Below are 17369 nucleotides of genomic sequence, written 5' to 3'. Positions count from 1 at the left end.
GAGGCCGGGTGCGGAGGCTCACACCTGTAATCCCAGCACTTTGGGAGGCCGAGGCAGGTGGATCACAAGGTCAGGAATTTGAGACCAGCCTGGCCAATATGGTGAAAACCTGTCTCTACCAAAAATACAAAAAAACAAAAAGCCGGGTGTGCTGGCAGGCGTCTGTAATCCCAGCTACTCCAGAGGCTGAGGCAGGAGAATTGATTAAACCCGGGAAGCAGAGGTTGCAGTGAGCCAAGATTGTGCCACTGCACTCCAGCCTGGGTGACAGAGCAAGACTCCATCTCAGAAAAAAGAAGTCAGCACCAATGGCTGCCCATTACTGACTATTGAGGTAGTTGGTGACAAACTGATTCAAAAGAGAGGACTTGCTAGGCTGGGTGCGGTGGCTCATGCCTGTAATCCCAGCACTTTGGGTGGCTGAGGCAGGAGGATCGCTTGAGCTTAGGAGTTCGAGACGAGCCTGGGCAACATTGCAAAACCCTGTCTCCACTAAAAATACAAAAATTAGCCAGGCGTGGTGGCACACAACTGTGGTCCCAGCTACTCAGGGGCTGAGTGGGAAGATCGCTTGAGCCTGGCAGGTCGAGGCTGCAGTGAGCTGCCTGGGCGACAGGACACTATCAAAAAAAAAAAAAAAAAAAAGAAAAGAAAAAAGAACTTGCCTCTTGTCTACCCTATGTGGTGACAGGTCAGAGGGACCTGCATTCAGGCCCACTAGCTGTTCCCTGTCCTGCTGCACCCCTGCCCTACAGGCTTGGTAGGGCCAAGGCCCTCAGCCGCCCTGCCTGGGCCCTGACACATTAGGGGGCACATAGAAGGGCACATTAGGGCCCCTCTCAGGGCTCCCTTAAAGGTAGCTGGTGTAGGGCGGGGTGGGTGGCAGCCCCGTTTCCCTTCCCCCTCATCCCAGACCGTCCGGCCATCCCAGCTTTTCCCACCAAGCAGGATCTTGAGACCAGGGCACCAGCAGGGGCCCTGGCGGGACTGGCCCATTCTAGGGGAGGGTCGCGGCAGGAACAAGCGCGGGGGCGGGGCCTCAAAGCCCCGCCCCCAGGCCCAGCGGAACCTGAAGAGGAGGGGGCGGGTGAGCCGGGCGCGGCTCTGTCAGCTGAGTGACAGTCACGGGACCGCGACCGACTCTGTCTGGCTTCCTAGAGGAGAGGGAGGGATGAGCAAGGGTCTCCGAGAGCGGCAGGCCAGTGGTGGGGTGCGTGCAGGGAGTCCTGCCTTGGAGGGTCCCGGGGATGGTGACGTCTGAAGCCCCGTGCAGAGGTGGGGGGATCCCCGAGGGCTGGTTCCCGAGGCTGGGGGGCCTAGGTCCCATGCGGGGGCTGCGCCTTCAAGCCCCAGTTCCCTAGGACATGGAGAAAGAGCGAGAGACTCTGCAGGCCTGGAAGGAGCGCGTGGGGCAGGAGCTGGACCGTGTGGTGGCGTTCTGGATGGAGCACTCCCACGACCAGGAGCACGGGTACTCGGAGGCTTCTGGAGTCCTCGGCAGGGTTTTTGCCCTTCCTGAGGCCCCACCTCACTCTCAGGCACCTCACAGATTTGCTGACCCCGGAGAGGCAGGAGGGGCTGGCAAGGCCCCTTCCAAACTTTGCTAATCCCGCGTTCCCACAGGGGTTTCTTCACGTGCCTTAGCCGCGAGGGACGGGTGTATGATGACCTCAAGTACGTGTGGCTGCAGGGGAGGCAGGTACGGTGTTCCCAGCCTGGAAGCTTCAGGCACACGGCCCATTGCCTCAAAGGTCTCCCCACCTCACCCCAGCCGGCCGCTTAGGCCACGTTCCCTCCCGTACCGCAGGTGTGGATGTATTGTCGCCTGTACCGCACTTTCCAGCGCTTCCACCACTCTCAGCTTCTGAATGCAGCAAAAGCAGGTGCTCCCTTCTGCCCATCTCCCAGTGACTCTGTCCACGTTTACTCAACAGGGCACATGTGCGGAGTTCCTAGAGGGGTCTAGAAGCAGGGATGGACTGGGGAGGCTCAAGGGTGGTGTGTGCGGGGCGTCCTGGCCTTACTCCTGGCATGCCAACCCCCCAACCTCCAGGTGGTGAGTTCTTGCTGCGTTATGCCCGGCTGGCACCTCCCGGCAAGAAGTGTGCCTTTGTGCTGACTCGGGATGGCCGCCCGGTCAAGGTGCAGCGGACCATCTTCAGCGAGTGTTTCTACACCATGGCCATGAACGAGCTGTGGAGGGCCACAGGGGAAGTGCGGTACCAGGTGTGTGAGAGGACGGTGCCCCTAAAGACCCCACCCTGGGACCCTGCCATGGCCACCTGATGCATTCCCACTCACTACGCAAGTCCACTCCCATGGACCCATCTGTGGGCCAAGTCCCCTTCACCTCTGAACGCTGCCTTAACCCCACGGGGGCGCAGACAGAGAGGGCCCTATCCATGCCCTGCCCCCAACGGGGAAGAGGCCCCTCCCTCCTCCCTGGGCTCCCTGTGCTTCCAGACCTTGACCCCACCGCCTGGAAGGGACTGCACCCCAGACTGGGAGCCCCCAAGGCAGAGTGCACGGATCTGCCTGGTCCCTACTGGATACCAGGTGCCAGGCCCCGAGTAGGCCCTGGGTGAAGGGTCTCTGGGGTTCAGGAGAGGAATTGACTCTCCCATCCCAGGGCTGTGTCCTGGGGGATGGGACAGGATGTAGCCTCAGCCTGGGCCTCCCCTCGCCTCCTGTACTCCCAGACAGAAGCGGTGGAGATGATGGATCAGATCGTCCACTGGGTGCGGGAGGACGCGTCGGGACTGGGCCGGCCCCAGCTCCAGGGGGCCCCGACTGCGGAGCCCATGGCAGTGCCCATGATGCTGTGAACCTGGTAGAGCAGCTTGGGGAGGCAGATGAGGAGCTGGCAGGCAAATACACAGAGCTGGGGGACTGGTGCGCCCGGAGGATTCTGCAGCACGTGCAGGTGGGGGATGCCTGGGGAGCTGGGGTGGTGGGAGGCCCTCCACTCCCCCACTCCCCTGGGTGCCCTGGGGCTTGACACACCTGGAGAGACAGAGATTCGGGGAGGTCCCCACCTGGGGAAGGTGGAGGGCCTGAAGGCTGGTGGGAGGGTGTGGAGCCCCAGGCAAGGCCTGACAGAAGGAGACCCCTGCCCCACCCAAGTCCCTTCCAGGCCTCTGGGCCGTGAAACCCACCGTCTGTCCCCATTCAATGTTTCACCCTCCTCTGCTGGAGAGGATCAGGCCAGAAGCGAGGATTACAACTTCCTAGGCCCTGGCTGGACTCGGTGGCTCCTGGCTGTAATCCCAGCACTTTGGGAGGCTGAGGCGGGAGGATCACTTGAGGTCAGGAGTTCGAGACCAGCCTGGCCAACATAGTGAAACCCCGTCTCTACTAAAAATACAAAAATTAGCTGGGCGTGCTGGTGCATGCCTGTAATCCCAGCTACTAGGGAGGCTGAGGCAGGAGAATTACATGAACCCAGGAGGTGGAGGTTGTAGTGAATCGAGATTGCGGCCTCTGCACTCCAGCCTGGGTGACAGAGCAAGACTCTGTCTAAAAAATGAAAAAACAACTTGCTAGGCCCAAGGGAGTGAATCAGCCCCTCCTCAAATGGCCCTCTGAGCCTGGCCCACCCAAGCCAGCAGGTCCAGGGGCTGGGTGAGAGGGAGGGAGGAAGGGATTTCTGGGGCTAGGTCTTTCTAGTTGGGTGGCTGGGTGAGTGAAAGGGCTGGAGGCAACACTCTCTTCTGCTCCTTCCCCGTAGAGGGATGGACAAGCTGTGCTGGAGAATGTGTCAGAGGATGGCAAGGAACTTTCTGGCTGCCTGGGGAGACAGCAGAACCCAGGTGAGGGGCAGGGTAGGCTGGGGGCCACCCAGGAGGAAGGGAACACTGAGCCTCGCGTTCTGGGCTTCAGATGTGGGAGTGCCTGGGGGGACGCCTTGAGGAGGCAGAGGAGAGAGGACGGGCTTCCGGAGGCTGGGGTTTCTGCAGAGGAGCAGGCTTCCAGGGCCAGGGAGCTCAGAGCCTTGCTCACTGTTAGGGAGGGAGCAGAGAGGTGCCAAGGGCTTTTGCTCCCTCTGTCCCCTCCCTCAACCCAACCCCGCTCTTCCGTACTCCAACCCTCCCCAGGCCACGCGCTGGAAGCCGGCTGGTTTCTGCTCCGTCATTGCATTCGGAAGGCGACCCTGAACTTCTAGCCCACGTGGTTGACAAGTTCCTGTTGTTGCCCTTCCGCTCTGGATGGGACCCTGACCATGGAGGCCTCTTTTACTTCCAGGATGCTGATGACTTCTGCCCCACCCAGGTGGGAGAGTGCCCAGGGCCATGTGTGACACATGCTGATCTAAGGCTTTCTGCCTGGGGAGGGGGTGCTTCTCTAGAGGGTAACCTGGGGCTGGATTGGAACCTAGAGGCCTGCTCTCAGCTTCTGTGCCAGTGTTACAGGAAAGGGGTTGTGATCCAGACCCCAGAAGAGGGTTCTTGGATTTTGCGCAAGAAAGAATTCAGGGCGAGTCTGCAGTGCAAAGTGAAAGCAAGTTTATTAAGAAAGTAAAGGAATAAAAGAATGGTTACTCCACAGGCAGAGCAGCCCTGAGGGCTGCTGGTTGCCTTTTTATTTTTTTATTTTTATTTTTATTTTATTTTATTTTATTTATTTATTTGAGGTGGAGTTTTGTTCTTGTTGCCCGAGCTGGAGTGCAATGGCGCCATCTCGGCTCACCGCAACCTCTGCTTCCCGGGTTCAAGGGATTCTCCCGCCCTAGCTTCCCGAGTAGCTAGGATTACGGGCATGGGCCACCATGCCCGGCTAATTTGTATTTTTAGTAGAGACAGGGTTTCTCCATGTTGGTTAGGCTGGTCTCGAACTCCCGACCTCAGGTGATCCGCCCACCTCGTCCTCCCAAAGTGCTGGGATTACAGGTGAGAGCCACCGCACCCGGCTGGTTGCCCATTTTTATGGTTATTTATTGATGATATGCTAAACCAGGGGGGGATTATTCATGCCTACCCTTTTTAGACCATATAGAGTAACTTCCTGATGTCACCATGGCATTTGTAAACTGTCATGGCATTAGTGGGAGTATAGCAGTGAGGACCACCAGAGGTCACTCTCATGGCCACCTTGGTTTTGGTGGGTTTTGGCCGGCTCCTTTACTGCAACCTGTTTTATCAGCAAGGTCTTTATGACCTGTATTTGGTGCCGACCTCCTATCTCGTCCTGTGGCTTAGGAATGCCTCAACCGTCTGGGAACGCAGCCCAGTAGGTTTCAGCTTCATTTGACCCAGCTCCTATTTAAGATGGAGTTGCTCTGGTTCACACACCGCTGACAGCAGTGCTCCCCAGTCCCATGTCATATGGAGGCCACCAGGGAGCTGGTGAAATGCTGATGCTCGTCTGGAGCCCTGGTGTCTACCGGTCAGGAAGCTGATGTCACTGGGAGGGGTCCTGCAGAACCTCCAAAGATGTCCCACAATTCACCTCCAGTAGCTTGGGTCAATGGAGACACAGCCAGGTCTGGAAAGCTGGGGAGGGGAATGTCCTGCTGAGATGCATGCCCCTGCTCTCCCCTCAGCTGGAGTGGGCCATGAAGCTCTGGTGGCCACACAGCGAAGCCATGATGCCTTCCTCATGGGTTACAGTGAGAGTGGCGACCCTGTGCTGCTGCGCCTCTTCTACCAAGTGGCTGAGTACACCTTCCGCCAGGTGAGTGCTGCCTCCTTGTCCCCTCTAGAGCGGCTGAGTGGGGTAATGGGGGGAGTCTGGCCAGGCTGTGCTCTTGCCCCCTTGCTGAGCACAGTCGCTCAGTGGTCTGAGAGTTTCTGGAGCCCCAGTGCTGTTCGTTCAGTCAACAAAGAAGCCCCTGTCCTCCTAGAGCTCGAATTTTGGTGGTGGGGGCCGGGAGAGCAGACTGTTAGCAAGCAGACCTAGGTGGTGGTGAGAGTGACAGCTGTGGGAATAATACCACTGGAGAGGGTTGTGGGGGGCTCTTTCCTATGGGGTGGCAACGGGGAAGCACTGAACAGGGGCCAAGTCAATCAGGGGTGTGTCTGAGGGACTGGGAGTCTGGGCATGTGGCACAGCAGGGGGGCCTGGCAGCCTGGAAGGATAAAGGCAGAGTGGGCAAGGGACGGACTCCAGCCGCCTGGTCTGATTCCACTGTTACCTGGGTCCTGGGGCTTGGAGGGGGAGGGTGTTATGGGGGAAGCCTGTAGGGTATAGGGCAGAAACTGGGACAGCAGAGGAAGCTGTAGCTGTCATCCCAGTCAGTGAGGGCTGGCCCAGGTGGGAACTGGTGGGGACAGAGGGTTCAGAGTCTGGTGGAGCAGCAGTGGGATTCCTGAGTCTCTAGTTCAGATGGAGAGATCTGGATTCACCATGAATGTTTTCAATATCATAACAATGTAGATGCTGCCTGGCACAGTGGCTCATGCCTATAATCCTAGCACTTTGGGAGGATGAGGCAGGAGGATCACTTGAACCCAGGAGTTCAAAACCAGTCTGGGCAACATAGTGAGACCTGGTCTCTACAAAAAATTTTTTAAAATTAGCTGAGTGTGATGCACACCTGTACTCCTAGCTACTCAGGAGGCTGAGGCAGGAGGACGGTTTAAGCCCAGGAGTTTGAGGCTGCAGTGAGTTATGATCACACCACTGCACTCCAGCCTGAGCTGGGCAACGGAGCAAGACTATGTCTCAAAAAAAAAAAAAAAAAAAAAAGGCCGGGCGTGGTGCCTCATGCCTGTAATCCCTGCACTTTGGGAGACTGAGGCGGGCAGATCACCTGAAGTCAGGAGTTCAAGACCAGTCTGGCCAACATGGTGAAACCCCATCTCTACTAAAAATACAAAAATTATCCAAGCGTGGTGGCAGGCGCCTGTAATCCCAGCTACTTGGGAGGCTGAGGCAGGAGAATCGCTTGAACCCAGGAGGCAGAGGTTGCAGTGAGCCGAGATCGCACCATTGCGCACTCCAGCCTGGGGAACAACAGCAAGACTTGGTCTCAAAAAAAAAAAAAAAGAGTACAGACGCTGCTGAGATCTATGAGGCAAAAAGGGAAATGGAGGCCCAGCAAAGGAGACAGGAATCAGTGGTGATGTAGGAAGAAGACCAAACCAGGGGCCCCCTGAGGCCCAAGTGCTAGAAGCAGAGTGATAAGCTGTCCTGACTGCTGCTCAGGAGGCACCTCGAGCTGCTGAATGCAGGAAAGGACATGGCACCCAGTGGTGGCAAGGCCTGGGTGGTGAATGAATGAAGATTCATCATGTGTTTCTAAAGCCATGACTCCGACTCCACTGGTAAACCCTGGTACTGGGAGGACTATAGCAGGGGATCTTATTCTGGGGTGTGTGGGCTTTGAAACCGGGGGCGGAGAATCACATCTGTATTTGTACTAACCTCTAACGGAAACTAGCATTTGCTTCCATTATGAGTGGAGGCAGTGAACCACATTGGTAATAGAAGTGCCTGGCTTTGTCACCGATAGAAATCCCAGATGTGTTTATATTGCATTGCAGTTAGAGAGACATCTGCAAGTATCACATATGCTCATCACTACTTCCAAACCACCAGGGTTGTTAGACCTGCAGCTATATCTTAATATTTAATGCATTCATAGAGTATGTATTAGGGGCTACCAGTTATAACTAAAAAATGAAATAATAAGATATAGATGGCATTAAACAATTACAAAAGCTATGATTAACAGGTAAATCGGCTGGGCATGGTGACTCACACCTGTAATCTCAGCACTTTAGGAGACGGAGGCGGGTGGATCACCTGAGGTCAGGAGTTCTGGACCAGCCTGGCCAACATGGCGAAACCCCGTCTCTACTAAACATACAAAAATGGGCTGGGTGCCTTGGCTCACTCCCATCATTCCAGCACTTTGAAAGGCCGAGGCAGGCGGATCACTTGAGGTCAGGAGTTCGAGAACAGCCTGGCTGACGTGGTGAAACCCCATCTCTACTAAAAATACAGAAAATTAGCCAGGCGTGGTGGCAGGTGCTTGTAATCCCAGCTACTCAGGAGGCTGAAGCAGGAGAATCACTGGAACCTGGGAGGTGAAGGTTGGTGAGCTGATATCACGCCACTGCACTCCAGTCTGGGCGACAAGAGCGAAACTCTGTCTTAAAAAAAACAAAAACCAGCCGGGCGCGGTGGCTCAAGCCTGTAATCCCAGCACCTCAGGAGGCCGAGACAGGCGGATCACGAGGTCAGGAGACCGAGACCATCCTGGCTAACACAGTGAAACTCCGTCTCTACTAAAAAAATACAAAAAGCTAGCCGGGCGAGGTGGCGGGCGCCTGTAGTCCCAGCTACTCGGGAGGCTGAGGCAGGAGAATGGTGTAAACCCAGGAGGCGGAGCTTGCAGTGAGCTGAGATCCGGCCACTGCACTTCAGCCCGGGCGACAGAGCGAGACTCTGTCTCAAAAAAAAATAAATAAATAAAATAAATAAATAAATACCAAAAAACCAACCAACAAACAAAAAAAAAAACCAGGTAAGTCATTATGCATCAACCAACATAACAGAATACAGAAGGCAAAAATCCAGACATTGAGGGAAATTCTTCTTTACCTTCCTGTGTCATGTCAAGTAGTCAAAAAATAAGTAAGGACTTGAACAATGTAACTCAAAAGATAGAATGAATACACACAGAACTAGTATTATTTATTAATTATTTATTTTTATTTTTTTGAGACAGGGTCTCTATCGCCCAGACTGAGAGGCTCACTGCAGCCTCAACCTCCTGGGCTCAAGCGATCCTCCCACCTCAGCCGCCTAGGTAGCTGGGACTACAGCTGTGTACCATCACACCCAGCTAATTCTTTAATTTTTTTTTTGTATAGATGGGGTCTCACTTTGTTGCCCAGGCTGGTCTGAAACTCCTGGACTCAAGTGATCCTCCCGCCTCGGCCTCCCAAGTGCTGGGATTACAGGCATGAGCCACTGTGCCCGGTCCAGGACTAGTTTTACTTCCTACGAAGAACAATACACCAACTCTTATGGGCCACCATTTAAAGAGACATTTTCATACTGGACTTCAATGTAATTGATTCCATGATCCTTTTGAGAAGAGGCTGAACTGACAAGCCTCCCTGAGACAGGTGCCCCATGGAATGCTAGTGGAGAGAGAAGGAAGAGAGTGGAATGGGCACTGGCAGGGGCAGAGGGAGGACGAGATGCATTTGGCCAATGGTGAGCCAGGACAGGAGTCAGATGAGATTGTACATCTACTGGAAGACAGGCCTGTGAAGCTGGGAACGGGATCTCCAAGGGAGTCACTTCTTAAGAGTTTCGTGACAGGTCGTTGCCTCCATCAGGGTTCTTTGTTTCTTTAAATCAACGTAACCACCACTACAATCACGATAGAGAACCTTTCTCTTTCTTCCTCTCTTTCTTTTCTTTTCTTTCTTTCCTTTCTTTCTTTCTTTGAGATGGAGTCTCACTCTGTCACCCAGGCTGGAGCCCAATGGCGTGATCTCGGCTCACTGCAACCTCCGCCTCCTGTGTTCAAGCGATTCTCCCGCTTCAGCCTCCCGAGTAGCTGGGATTACAGGTGCGCCACCACGCCCAGCTAATTTTGTGTTTTCAGTAGAGATGAGGTTTCACTATGTTGTCCAGGCTGATCTTGAACTCCTGACCTCAGGTGATCCGCCCGCCTCGGCCTACCAAAGTGCTGGATTTCAGGCGCGAACCACAGCGCCTGGCTTGATAGAGAACGTTTCTACATCCCAGGGCAGGATTCTTTCATTCCATCTAGCAGTGTCTCGTCCCCTTGCCCAGTCGGTTATATAGTTGTAGCCTGCTTGCTGCGCCCACCCCTGCTTTCATCTTTGTGGAGGACGCAGTGTCGCGGTTCACATCGCTGGTTCTGGAGCCACGTTACCTGGGATCAACCCAGGATCTGACCCCTGGTAGCGATGCAGTGGCATCTGGGCGGGTCCTGCAGGCGCTAGCTGTCACTGTCTCTGTTATTCCAGTTTCGAGATCCCGAGTACGGGGAATGGTTTGGCTACCTGAGCCGAGAGGGCAAGGTGGCCCTCTCCATCAAGGGAGGTCCTTTCAAAGGTGAGTGGGGGACAGGGCGGGGCCGCAGGGGTTGCGCCTCTCGGCTGCCCCCGGCCCTCACTACCTGCCCGCCTCCACCCGCAGGCTGCTTCCACGTGCCGCGGTGCCTAGCCATGTGCGAGGAGATGCTGGGCGCCCTGCTGAGCCGCCCCGCCCCCACCCCCACGCCCGTCCCCACCCCCGCCCGTCGAGGCGCGGAATAAAGGCTGAGTCTGCTCCACCTGCGGCTGTGCGCGCGTCTGTGGGCTCGCGGGACTGGGGCTGCGGCGCCGAGGGAGGGGCCTGCTCCAGCTCCGGGGCAGCGCCCGCCCCGCCCCCAGGCCCGCCCCGCGCTGACCGGCTGCGCGCATTGGCCCGCCCCGCGCGCTGGCCTCTCCCGCGCATTGGCCAAGCGGCCGGGAGGACGGGCCCGGCGGCCGTGCACTTCCGGCCGGTGGCCGGCCCGGCGCGCACCGCCCCTTCCGCCACCGCCCAGCGAGCCTAGCCCCGGTCCCAGCCCCGGCCGTCCCGGCGTCGCTTCGGAGCGCGGCGGCAGCTGACTGCGCCTTCACGATCCGCTGGGACCCGCGAGCCCCGCCGCCGTTATGAACATCCGCAATGCGAGGGTGAGCGCCCGGGGCGGTAGGCTGTCCGCGCCGCGTGGGCGCCGGGCCCGGTGGCTGCTGCGCATGCTCCCGAGGGCCCTGGCCGAGCCTGGCCCGGTGGCCCTGCGTGTGCCTGCGACCGCTGGACCTATGGGGCTGGCCCAGCCTGCCGAAGAGGCCGGGGCGCGGGGCCGGGGCTGCGATTCCCTCCTGTTTGCGTGATGTCGGGCCTGCGTTGGGTGGGCTCCGGGGACCTCCGGGCGCCCACTCCTGTTCCTGTACTCCGGGCGTTGTGCAAAGTCAGATCGTCACAGCGCCTGCTCAGCCCCGAGGGAGGGGGGCCGAGCAGACCGACGGGGAGCAGACTTCTCACCCGTGGTCACCGCCGCCTTGGACTGAGCGAGTTCCACTGCCCTCCTTCCCTGCAGCCAGAGGACCTAATGAACATGCAGCACTGCAACCTCCTCTGCCTGCCCGAGAACTACCAGATGAAATACTACTTTTACCATGGCCTTTCCTGGCCCCAGGTGGGCAGCTTCTGAATTTGGGCTTGGGGGAAACCAGGCCGAGGAAAATCCAGTCGGGCCATCTTGGAGGGAGTGGACAAGTCTGTCAGAGCCCAGGGGGCTGTATGGTTGGTGACGTCCCTAGTGTTTTCAGCTGGCAGGCAGGGGCAAAGGAAAAGAAGGCGCCTGAAGGGAGCAGAGAATAGGGGCAGGATCCCCACTTTGCGTCTTCTTTCTGGGCATGGGCAGGGCACGATGTGACGCGGGGGAGACCAAGTCACCCAGCCTGGAGGTCATGAGCCATCACACAACTGGCCACTTGTCCAGCTTGTGTCCCTCTAAAGGGCTCCTCCAGCTCCGACATGAAGTTTTCTCACTCCCTTTTCCTCTCTGTCACCAGCTCTCTTACATTGCTGAGGACGAGAATGGGAAGATTGTGGGGTATGTCCTGGCCAAAATGTGAGTCACCAAGGAGGAAGAGAGAAGCTACACGTGTCTGGTGGATGCCTCTGTGGGCTTTAAAAAAATGAATAGGCTCTTTCTTTTCAGTACAGTTGAAAGTTTATAGAAAAATTGAACAGAAAGGACATGGAGTTCCATAGAACCCTCAGCATTCCCTCCCTGTCAGTTTCCTCTATTAGTAGCTTGTTGGATTTGTGTGGTCCACTTGTGACAAGTGATAAACTAATGTGATATATTACTATTATTATTATTTATTTTTTATTTTTTGAGACGGAGTCTTGCTCTGTTGCCCAGGCTGGAGTGCAGTGGCGTGATCTCGGCTCACTGCAAGCTCCACCTCCTGGGTTCAAGTGATTCTCCTGCCTCAGCCTTCCTAGTAGTTGGGATTACAGGCATGTGACACCACACCTGGCTAATTTTTTAATTTTTTTAGTAGAGATGGGGTTTCACTATGTTGGCAGGCTGGTCTCGAACTCCTGACCTCAGGTGTTCCACCCACCTTGGCCTCCAAAGTGCTAGTATCACAGGCATTAGCCACTGCACCCAGCCAATATATTAATATTAACTAGGCCGGGCGCGGTGGCTCACGCCTGTAATCCCAGCACTTGGGGAGGCCGAGGCAGGCAGATCACGAGGTCAGGAGATCGAGACCATCCTGGCGAACATGGTGAAACCTGTCTCTACTAAAAATACAAAAAAAAATTAGCCGGGCGTGGTGGCGGGCGCCTGTAGTCCCAGCTACTCGGGAGGCTGAGGCAGGAGAATGGCGTGAACCAGGGAGGCGGAGCTTGTAGTGAGCCGAGATCGCGCCACTGCACTCCAGCCTGGAGGACAGAGCGAGACTCCGTCTCAAAAAAAAAAAAATATTAACCCCCCTGCACTTCTCTTTGTGTTGTAAGCCCCATGGTTTTGACCAAATAATATGTGTCCCCTTTATATTATCACAGGATAGTTTCACTGTGTTCCACGCATTTATCCCTTCCTCTCCTTAACCCCTGGCAACCACTGATTTTTTACTGTCTGCATAGTTTTTGCCTTTTCCTGGATGTCATAGAGTTGGAATCATACCGTATACAGCCTTTTCAGGCTGGCTTTTTTTCACCTAGTAGTGCACATTTAAGCTTCTGCCTTGTCTTTGCGTGGGTTGACAGCTCATTTCTTTTTTTATAGGGTCTTGCTCTGTTGCCCAGGCTGGAGTGCAGTGGCATGATCATGGCTCACTGCAGCCTCAACCTCCCAGGCTCAAGTGATCCTCTCACCTCTGCCTCCCAAGTAGCTGAGACCACAGGCATACGCCACCACACCCAGCTAATTTTTTGATTTTTTTTTTTTGTAGAGACAAAAAAAGTGTTGTCCAGGCTGGTCTCGAACTCCTGGGCTCAAGCAGTCCTCTTGACCCGGCTGGCTGAGTAGCTGGAACTATAGGCGTGTGCCGCATACCTGGCAGGCATGGGGTTTTCAGGCAGCAGAGGGTGGCAGGATCGGCTGCTCTGATCCAAGAGGCTCCTGACTCTCCCCCAGCTGGGGTCTTAGGGGGCTGTAGGGCCAGCCTAGAATTTGCATATTCACTTTACAGATGGCAGGGGGGTGGGGGTGGCTGTGCCTACACTGAGCTCCTTTGCAGCCTCTCCTTTCTCCCTCTCCAGGGAAGAGGACCCAGATGATGTGCCCCATGGACATATCACTTCATTGGTATGTAAGGTTCACCCAGGCTCTCTGGTGGGGGTGGAAGTGGGGGTCAGTTGAGGCAACCCTCAAGGTCCCAGTCCTTCACCCCCTCTCTGCTCTTCTCCTACCAGGCTGTGAAGCGTTCCCACCGGCGCCTCGGTCTGGCTCAGAAACTGATGGACCAGGCCTCTCGAGCCATGATAGAGAACTTCAATGCCAAATATGTCTCCCTGCATGTCAGGAAGAGGTGGAAGCCGGGCTGAGGGAAGGGGGATTGAGGGGGAGAGATACTGCCTTGACGGGGGTCCTGGGGTACCTCGGCTTTTGGTGAAGATCCAGGAAGTGGGATTGGGGTGAAGGAGGGACCAAGAGGAGGGGCAGGCACTGGATGTGCTACCCCTCCCTGGCCATGTCCGTGCAGCTCAGCAGTGCCTTGTTCCCCTGCAGTAACCGGGCCGCCCTGCACCTCTATTCCAACACCCTCAACTTTCAGTAAGTAGATCTCGAGTTTTCTCATGGGCTGGGGTTGGCCCCAGGTCTGGCCCATCAGGGCACCTGAGACCGGCTGAGCTGCCTTCTAGGCCAGGGGTGGGCCGGATGTGGGGAGGACGCTGTGGACCCCAGTGCTGCCAGGATGCCTCCACATTGACTCGGTGGCTGATGGTTGAAAAGCCGGCATGGAGACAGCAGCTGCCTGCTGAAACGTGCTCTGTGTGTGTTGTGATGGAGGAGCTCTGGCCCATGATGGCAGAGGCTGGTGAAGGGCACACGGGCTGTTTAGTAATGTTTGGGAATAAAGAGGTGTGGGTCCCTGGCGTGAGCAGATCATAGCATGGCCAAGCACCTGGAAGAATCCAAGAGAGAGCAGAATCAAGGAGAATGCACGTTCAGGAAGGAAGGACCGGCCGCCAGGCAGCCTAGTGGATGGAGCAGGTCTGCCTGAGGACCGGGAGGCCCCGTGTGCCTAGCACAGGAGAGAGAACCTGGCAGTCAGCGTGCCCAGTAGACAGTGGAAAAAAGTGCTTGCAAGTGAAGCTGGGGTGGGCTGCCTGTGGAGGGACACTAACTGCAGTCAGCCCCTGTTTGGTAGGGGATGAAGAGGAGGGACTGTTGGGAAGGGCGGTGGCCTCTGGGCTGGATGCTGGCAAGAGGGATCTGTGACCCAGATGAGGATGTCTGGTGGGAACTGCTTTATAGCTAAGTCAACAATCCTCATGTCTTAGGCCTGGCAGGGCCAGACTAGGCCATTGAGTCCAGCTCCTCTTTCAGGGACATGGCCACCCGAGTCTGCACACATGCCTCCCCAGTGCAGGCATGGCCCCTGAGCTGCTCAGGCAGGGCCCGTGCTGCCTAGGGATGACTCCCCTAAACAGAGCTCACTGTCTTTCCTGGGTTCTGATGGCTGTTGTGAGGCAGCTCAGTAAGGGGCAGGACGCAGGGCAGGGAGGGAAGGGGGAGGCTGAATTCAGGACTTCAGCTCACAAGAAACCACAGAAATGAATCCTTAGTAGCCAGGCTAAGGACACAGAATGGGGGCAGGACAGGGGTGGGGCGGGCCGCTGTTTCCTGGAGCCTTTGCTGGAGAGAACAGAGGGCAGGTCACACTGGACTTGCTGTCTCAGGAAGGAGCCTTCAGGGAGAAAGCATAGCACCTTGCTCCAGTAGCCATGATACCAGGAGTGGAGGAGGGGCTCCCAGGGATGGGTCTTCCTCCTTGTTCTCTACCCTCTGCCCCCAGGATCAGTGAAGTGGAGCCCAAATACTATGCAGATGGGGAGGACGCCTACGCCATGAAGCGAGACCTCACTCAGATGGCCGACGAGGTAAGAGCCTGCATGAAGCCAAGCAAGGCAAGCGGGGGTTGCATTGGGGAGCCCCGAGACAGTGGCTGGAGTTGCGACCAACTTTGAATGCCAGCCCTTGTGGCTACGTTCGTTGCCAGGAGTCAACCTCAGTTTCCTAGGTTGGGCTTTAGGGGAGGCCATCTGCCTAGCAGCCTGGAGGGTGATGGGAGAGGCAGAGGGAGGAGGCTTTTAGAAGGGAAGTGGGGAGGCCTAGGGACCAGTGGGTGGCCTGCCTGCTCAGAGGTAGTTCTGAGTCAGGGTTCTGCCCCAGGCTCCTCAGGTGGCAGGGCTGGTCAAGGGGCAACGCTGTGTCGTGGGGGCCTCCATGGTAGTCAGTGAGCCCAGGTAGCGGTGGACTGGGGCTCCAGCCAGGTGTCCCCACTCAGTCCCACATGTCCTGCCTAGCCCTGCTGCCTCACTATGCCCCTCTCCTCAGCCAGCGACAGGGCCAGGCTCCCTTTGTCTGGAAACTTAGGCCCCATCTCTTTACCTCCTGCTTCTCCCTGGGTTCCTGGTGGCAGCTAAGGCGGCACCTGGAGCTGAAGGAGAAGGGCAGGCACGTGGTGCTGGGTGCCATCGAGAACAAGGTGGAGAGCAAAGGCAACTCACCTCCGAGCTCAGGAGAGGCCTGTCGCGAGGAGAAGGGCCTGGCTGCCGAGGACAGTGGTGGGGACAGCAAGGACCTCAGCGAGGTCAGCGAGACCACAGAGAGCACAGATGTCAAGGACAGCTCAGAGGCCTCCGACTCGGCCTCCTAGAGCCTGCCCCATCCCTTCCTCACCCCACGAGCTTTTACAATAAATTCGCTCCGTGGCACTGGGGAACTTCGTGTGTGTGCGTGTGCACATTTAGAGGGTGTGTTTCTCCAGGTCCTCTGGTGGGGAGGTGAGCCTCAGCCTTCTGACCCAGAGCATCCTGCCAGTCCAAATAGAAGGGAAGAGCTTTGGAGGTGGGACTCCCCAGTCTCATGGCCTTCAGCAGCTGTGGCCCCGGGAAGGAGGCCCTGGGCTTAGGGAGAGACCCTGCCTTGGAGGTCTGCTTGGCCACGCTGAATGTGTTTTGTGGCACAAGCCTGGGCCGCTTAGGCCAAAGCTCAACAGCAGGACTCCCACTCTTGGTGGCCTTCAGTTCTCCTCCCATCTTCACCTTCAGACCTTTTTTCTCCCTAATCACCCCTGCTTTGGGCTGCAGCAGCTGTGCGGCATACCCGTGGGCTCCAGATGTGGACATCTGACTGCTCATTGGGCTTACCTACAGCTGTCCTGAGTAATGACCCAGCCAGACGCCCTGTCAACGGTCCTTGAGTCCTCCCTTCCCTGCCACCCTAATGGTCAGTGAGTCCATGATACCTCTTGAGTCTACTCCCTGAGTTTGCATTTGAAAATAATTTATTTTTAGTACAATTCCCCCCGTTTCCCCTATTGACATTTTGTATTGGTGTATTTGTTATTGTTGATGAGCTAATACTGATAAGTTATTGTAAACTATAGCCCATGGTTTACATTAGGTTTCCTGTCTGTTGTACAGTTTCTATGGGGTTACACAAATACATAAAGCCATGTATTCCCTCAAAATAATTTCATGCAGAATACAAAACTGGGTGGCTGTTGGGTGCGGTGGCTCATGCCTGTAATCACAGCACTTTGGGAGGCCAAGGTGGGCGGATCACTTGAACTCAGGAGTTGGAGACCAGCCTGGGCAGCATGGCGAAACCCCATCTCTACTAAAAATAGAAAACTTATCCGGGGGTGGTGGTGCACGCCTGTAATCCCAGCTACTCGGGAGGCTTAAGCAGGAGGATCGCTTGAGCCCGGGAGGTGGAGGTTGCTGTGAGCCCTGATCACGCCACCACACTCCAGGGACAGAGACCCGTCTCAAAATAAATAAATAAAATACATACACACACATATCAAAATCCTGTTTTTCATGGAGTCACCCTAACCGTAACGAGCTCTCCTGTGTCTCCTCCCTTCCTTTCCCTCCCCTCCGGCTGCAAAGCCATCGCTTGCTGTTCCTAGTCCCTGGGCGGGCCCTGTATTCCTGAGCCCTCTGTGTACCCTGCTACTGCAGGTGGCACTGCTCCTCCGCCAGGTTGAAAATTCGCCAAACCGACCTGGAGCTCGGTTCTCTTTGGCTGGCGCCTCGCACGTGACCAGCAAGCAGGCAGCCAGCTGCTGTGGAAGCGGAGACCGGCAGGGCGGGGCCGGGGCCGGGGCCGGGGCCGGGGCCGGGGCCGGGGCCGGGGCCGGGGCCGGAAAGGCGCGTCT

General features: G+C 56.4%; 2 protein-coding genes across 3 annotated transcripts; both read left to right on the top strand.

Moving 5' to 3' along the window:
* The first annotated feature begins 1055 nt into the window (after positions 1-1055).
* Positions 1056-10265, top strand: RENBP (renin binding protein). Its single transcript, XM_033177064.1, is given in 14 exon segments — positions 1056-1210; positions 1362-1471; positions 1624-1699; positions 1808-1883; positions 2054-2226; positions 2700-2820; positions 2823-2923; positions 3728-3809; positions 4095-4139; positions 4142-4269; positions 5540-5582; positions 5585-5670; positions 9951-10038; positions 10123-10265. Coding segments are annotated over 14 exon segments (1287 nt in total). The 5' UTR covers positions 1056-1171; the 3' UTR covers positions 10242-10265.
* Positions 10266-10448: 183 nt separating this feature from the next.
* Positions 10449-15926, top strand: NAA10 (N-alpha-acetyltransferase 10, NatA catalytic subunit). Of its 2 annotated transcripts, none has more exons than XM_033177453.1 (8): positions 10449-10643; positions 11051-11149; positions 11529-11587; positions 13237-13282; positions 13390-13505; positions 13706-13750; positions 14997-15081; positions 15624-15926. In XM_033177453.1, the coding sequence occupies exons 1-8, from the start codon at positions 10623-10625 to the stop codon at positions 15858-15860; spliced, it is 708 nt and encodes a 235-aa protein (XP_033033344.1). In that variant the 5' UTR covers positions 10449-10622; the 3' UTR covers positions 15861-15926. The 2 variants fall into 2 exon arrangements, with proteins under 2 accessions (XP_033033344.1, XP_033033430.1); XM_033177539.1 differs by having other exon boundaries at positions 10478-10643; positions 11529-11639; positions 15624-15923.
* The last annotated feature ends 1443 nt before the right edge of the window (positions 15927-17369 follow it).

Source organism: Trachypithecus francoisi, unplaced genomic scaffold, assembly GCF_009764315.1.
Source record: "Trachypithecus francoisi isolate TF-2019V2 unplaced genomic scaffold, Tfra_2.0 Contig00133, whole genome shotgun sequence".
Classification (NCBI taxonomy): domain Eukaryota; kingdom Metazoa; phylum Chordata; class Mammalia; order Primates; family Cercopithecidae; genus Trachypithecus; species Trachypithecus francoisi.
Note: the sequence above shows the minus strand (reverse complement) of the source record. Positions and strands in the feature narration are given on the sequence as shown.

Excerpts from the sequence above, each read along its gene's own strand:
- NAA10 (XM_033177453.1), top strand. The coding sequence starts at position 10,623 with ATGAACATCCGCAATGCGAGG. Across the intron at positions 13,283-13,389 it reads ATGGACATATCACTTCATTG|GCTGTGAAGCGTTCCCACCG; the intron begins GTATGTAAGGTT and ends TTCTCCTACCAG. Across the intron at positions 13,751-14,996 it reads TCCAACACCCTCAACTTTCA|GATCAGTGAAGTGGAGCCCA; the intron begins GTAAGTAGATCT and ends CTCTGCCCCCAG.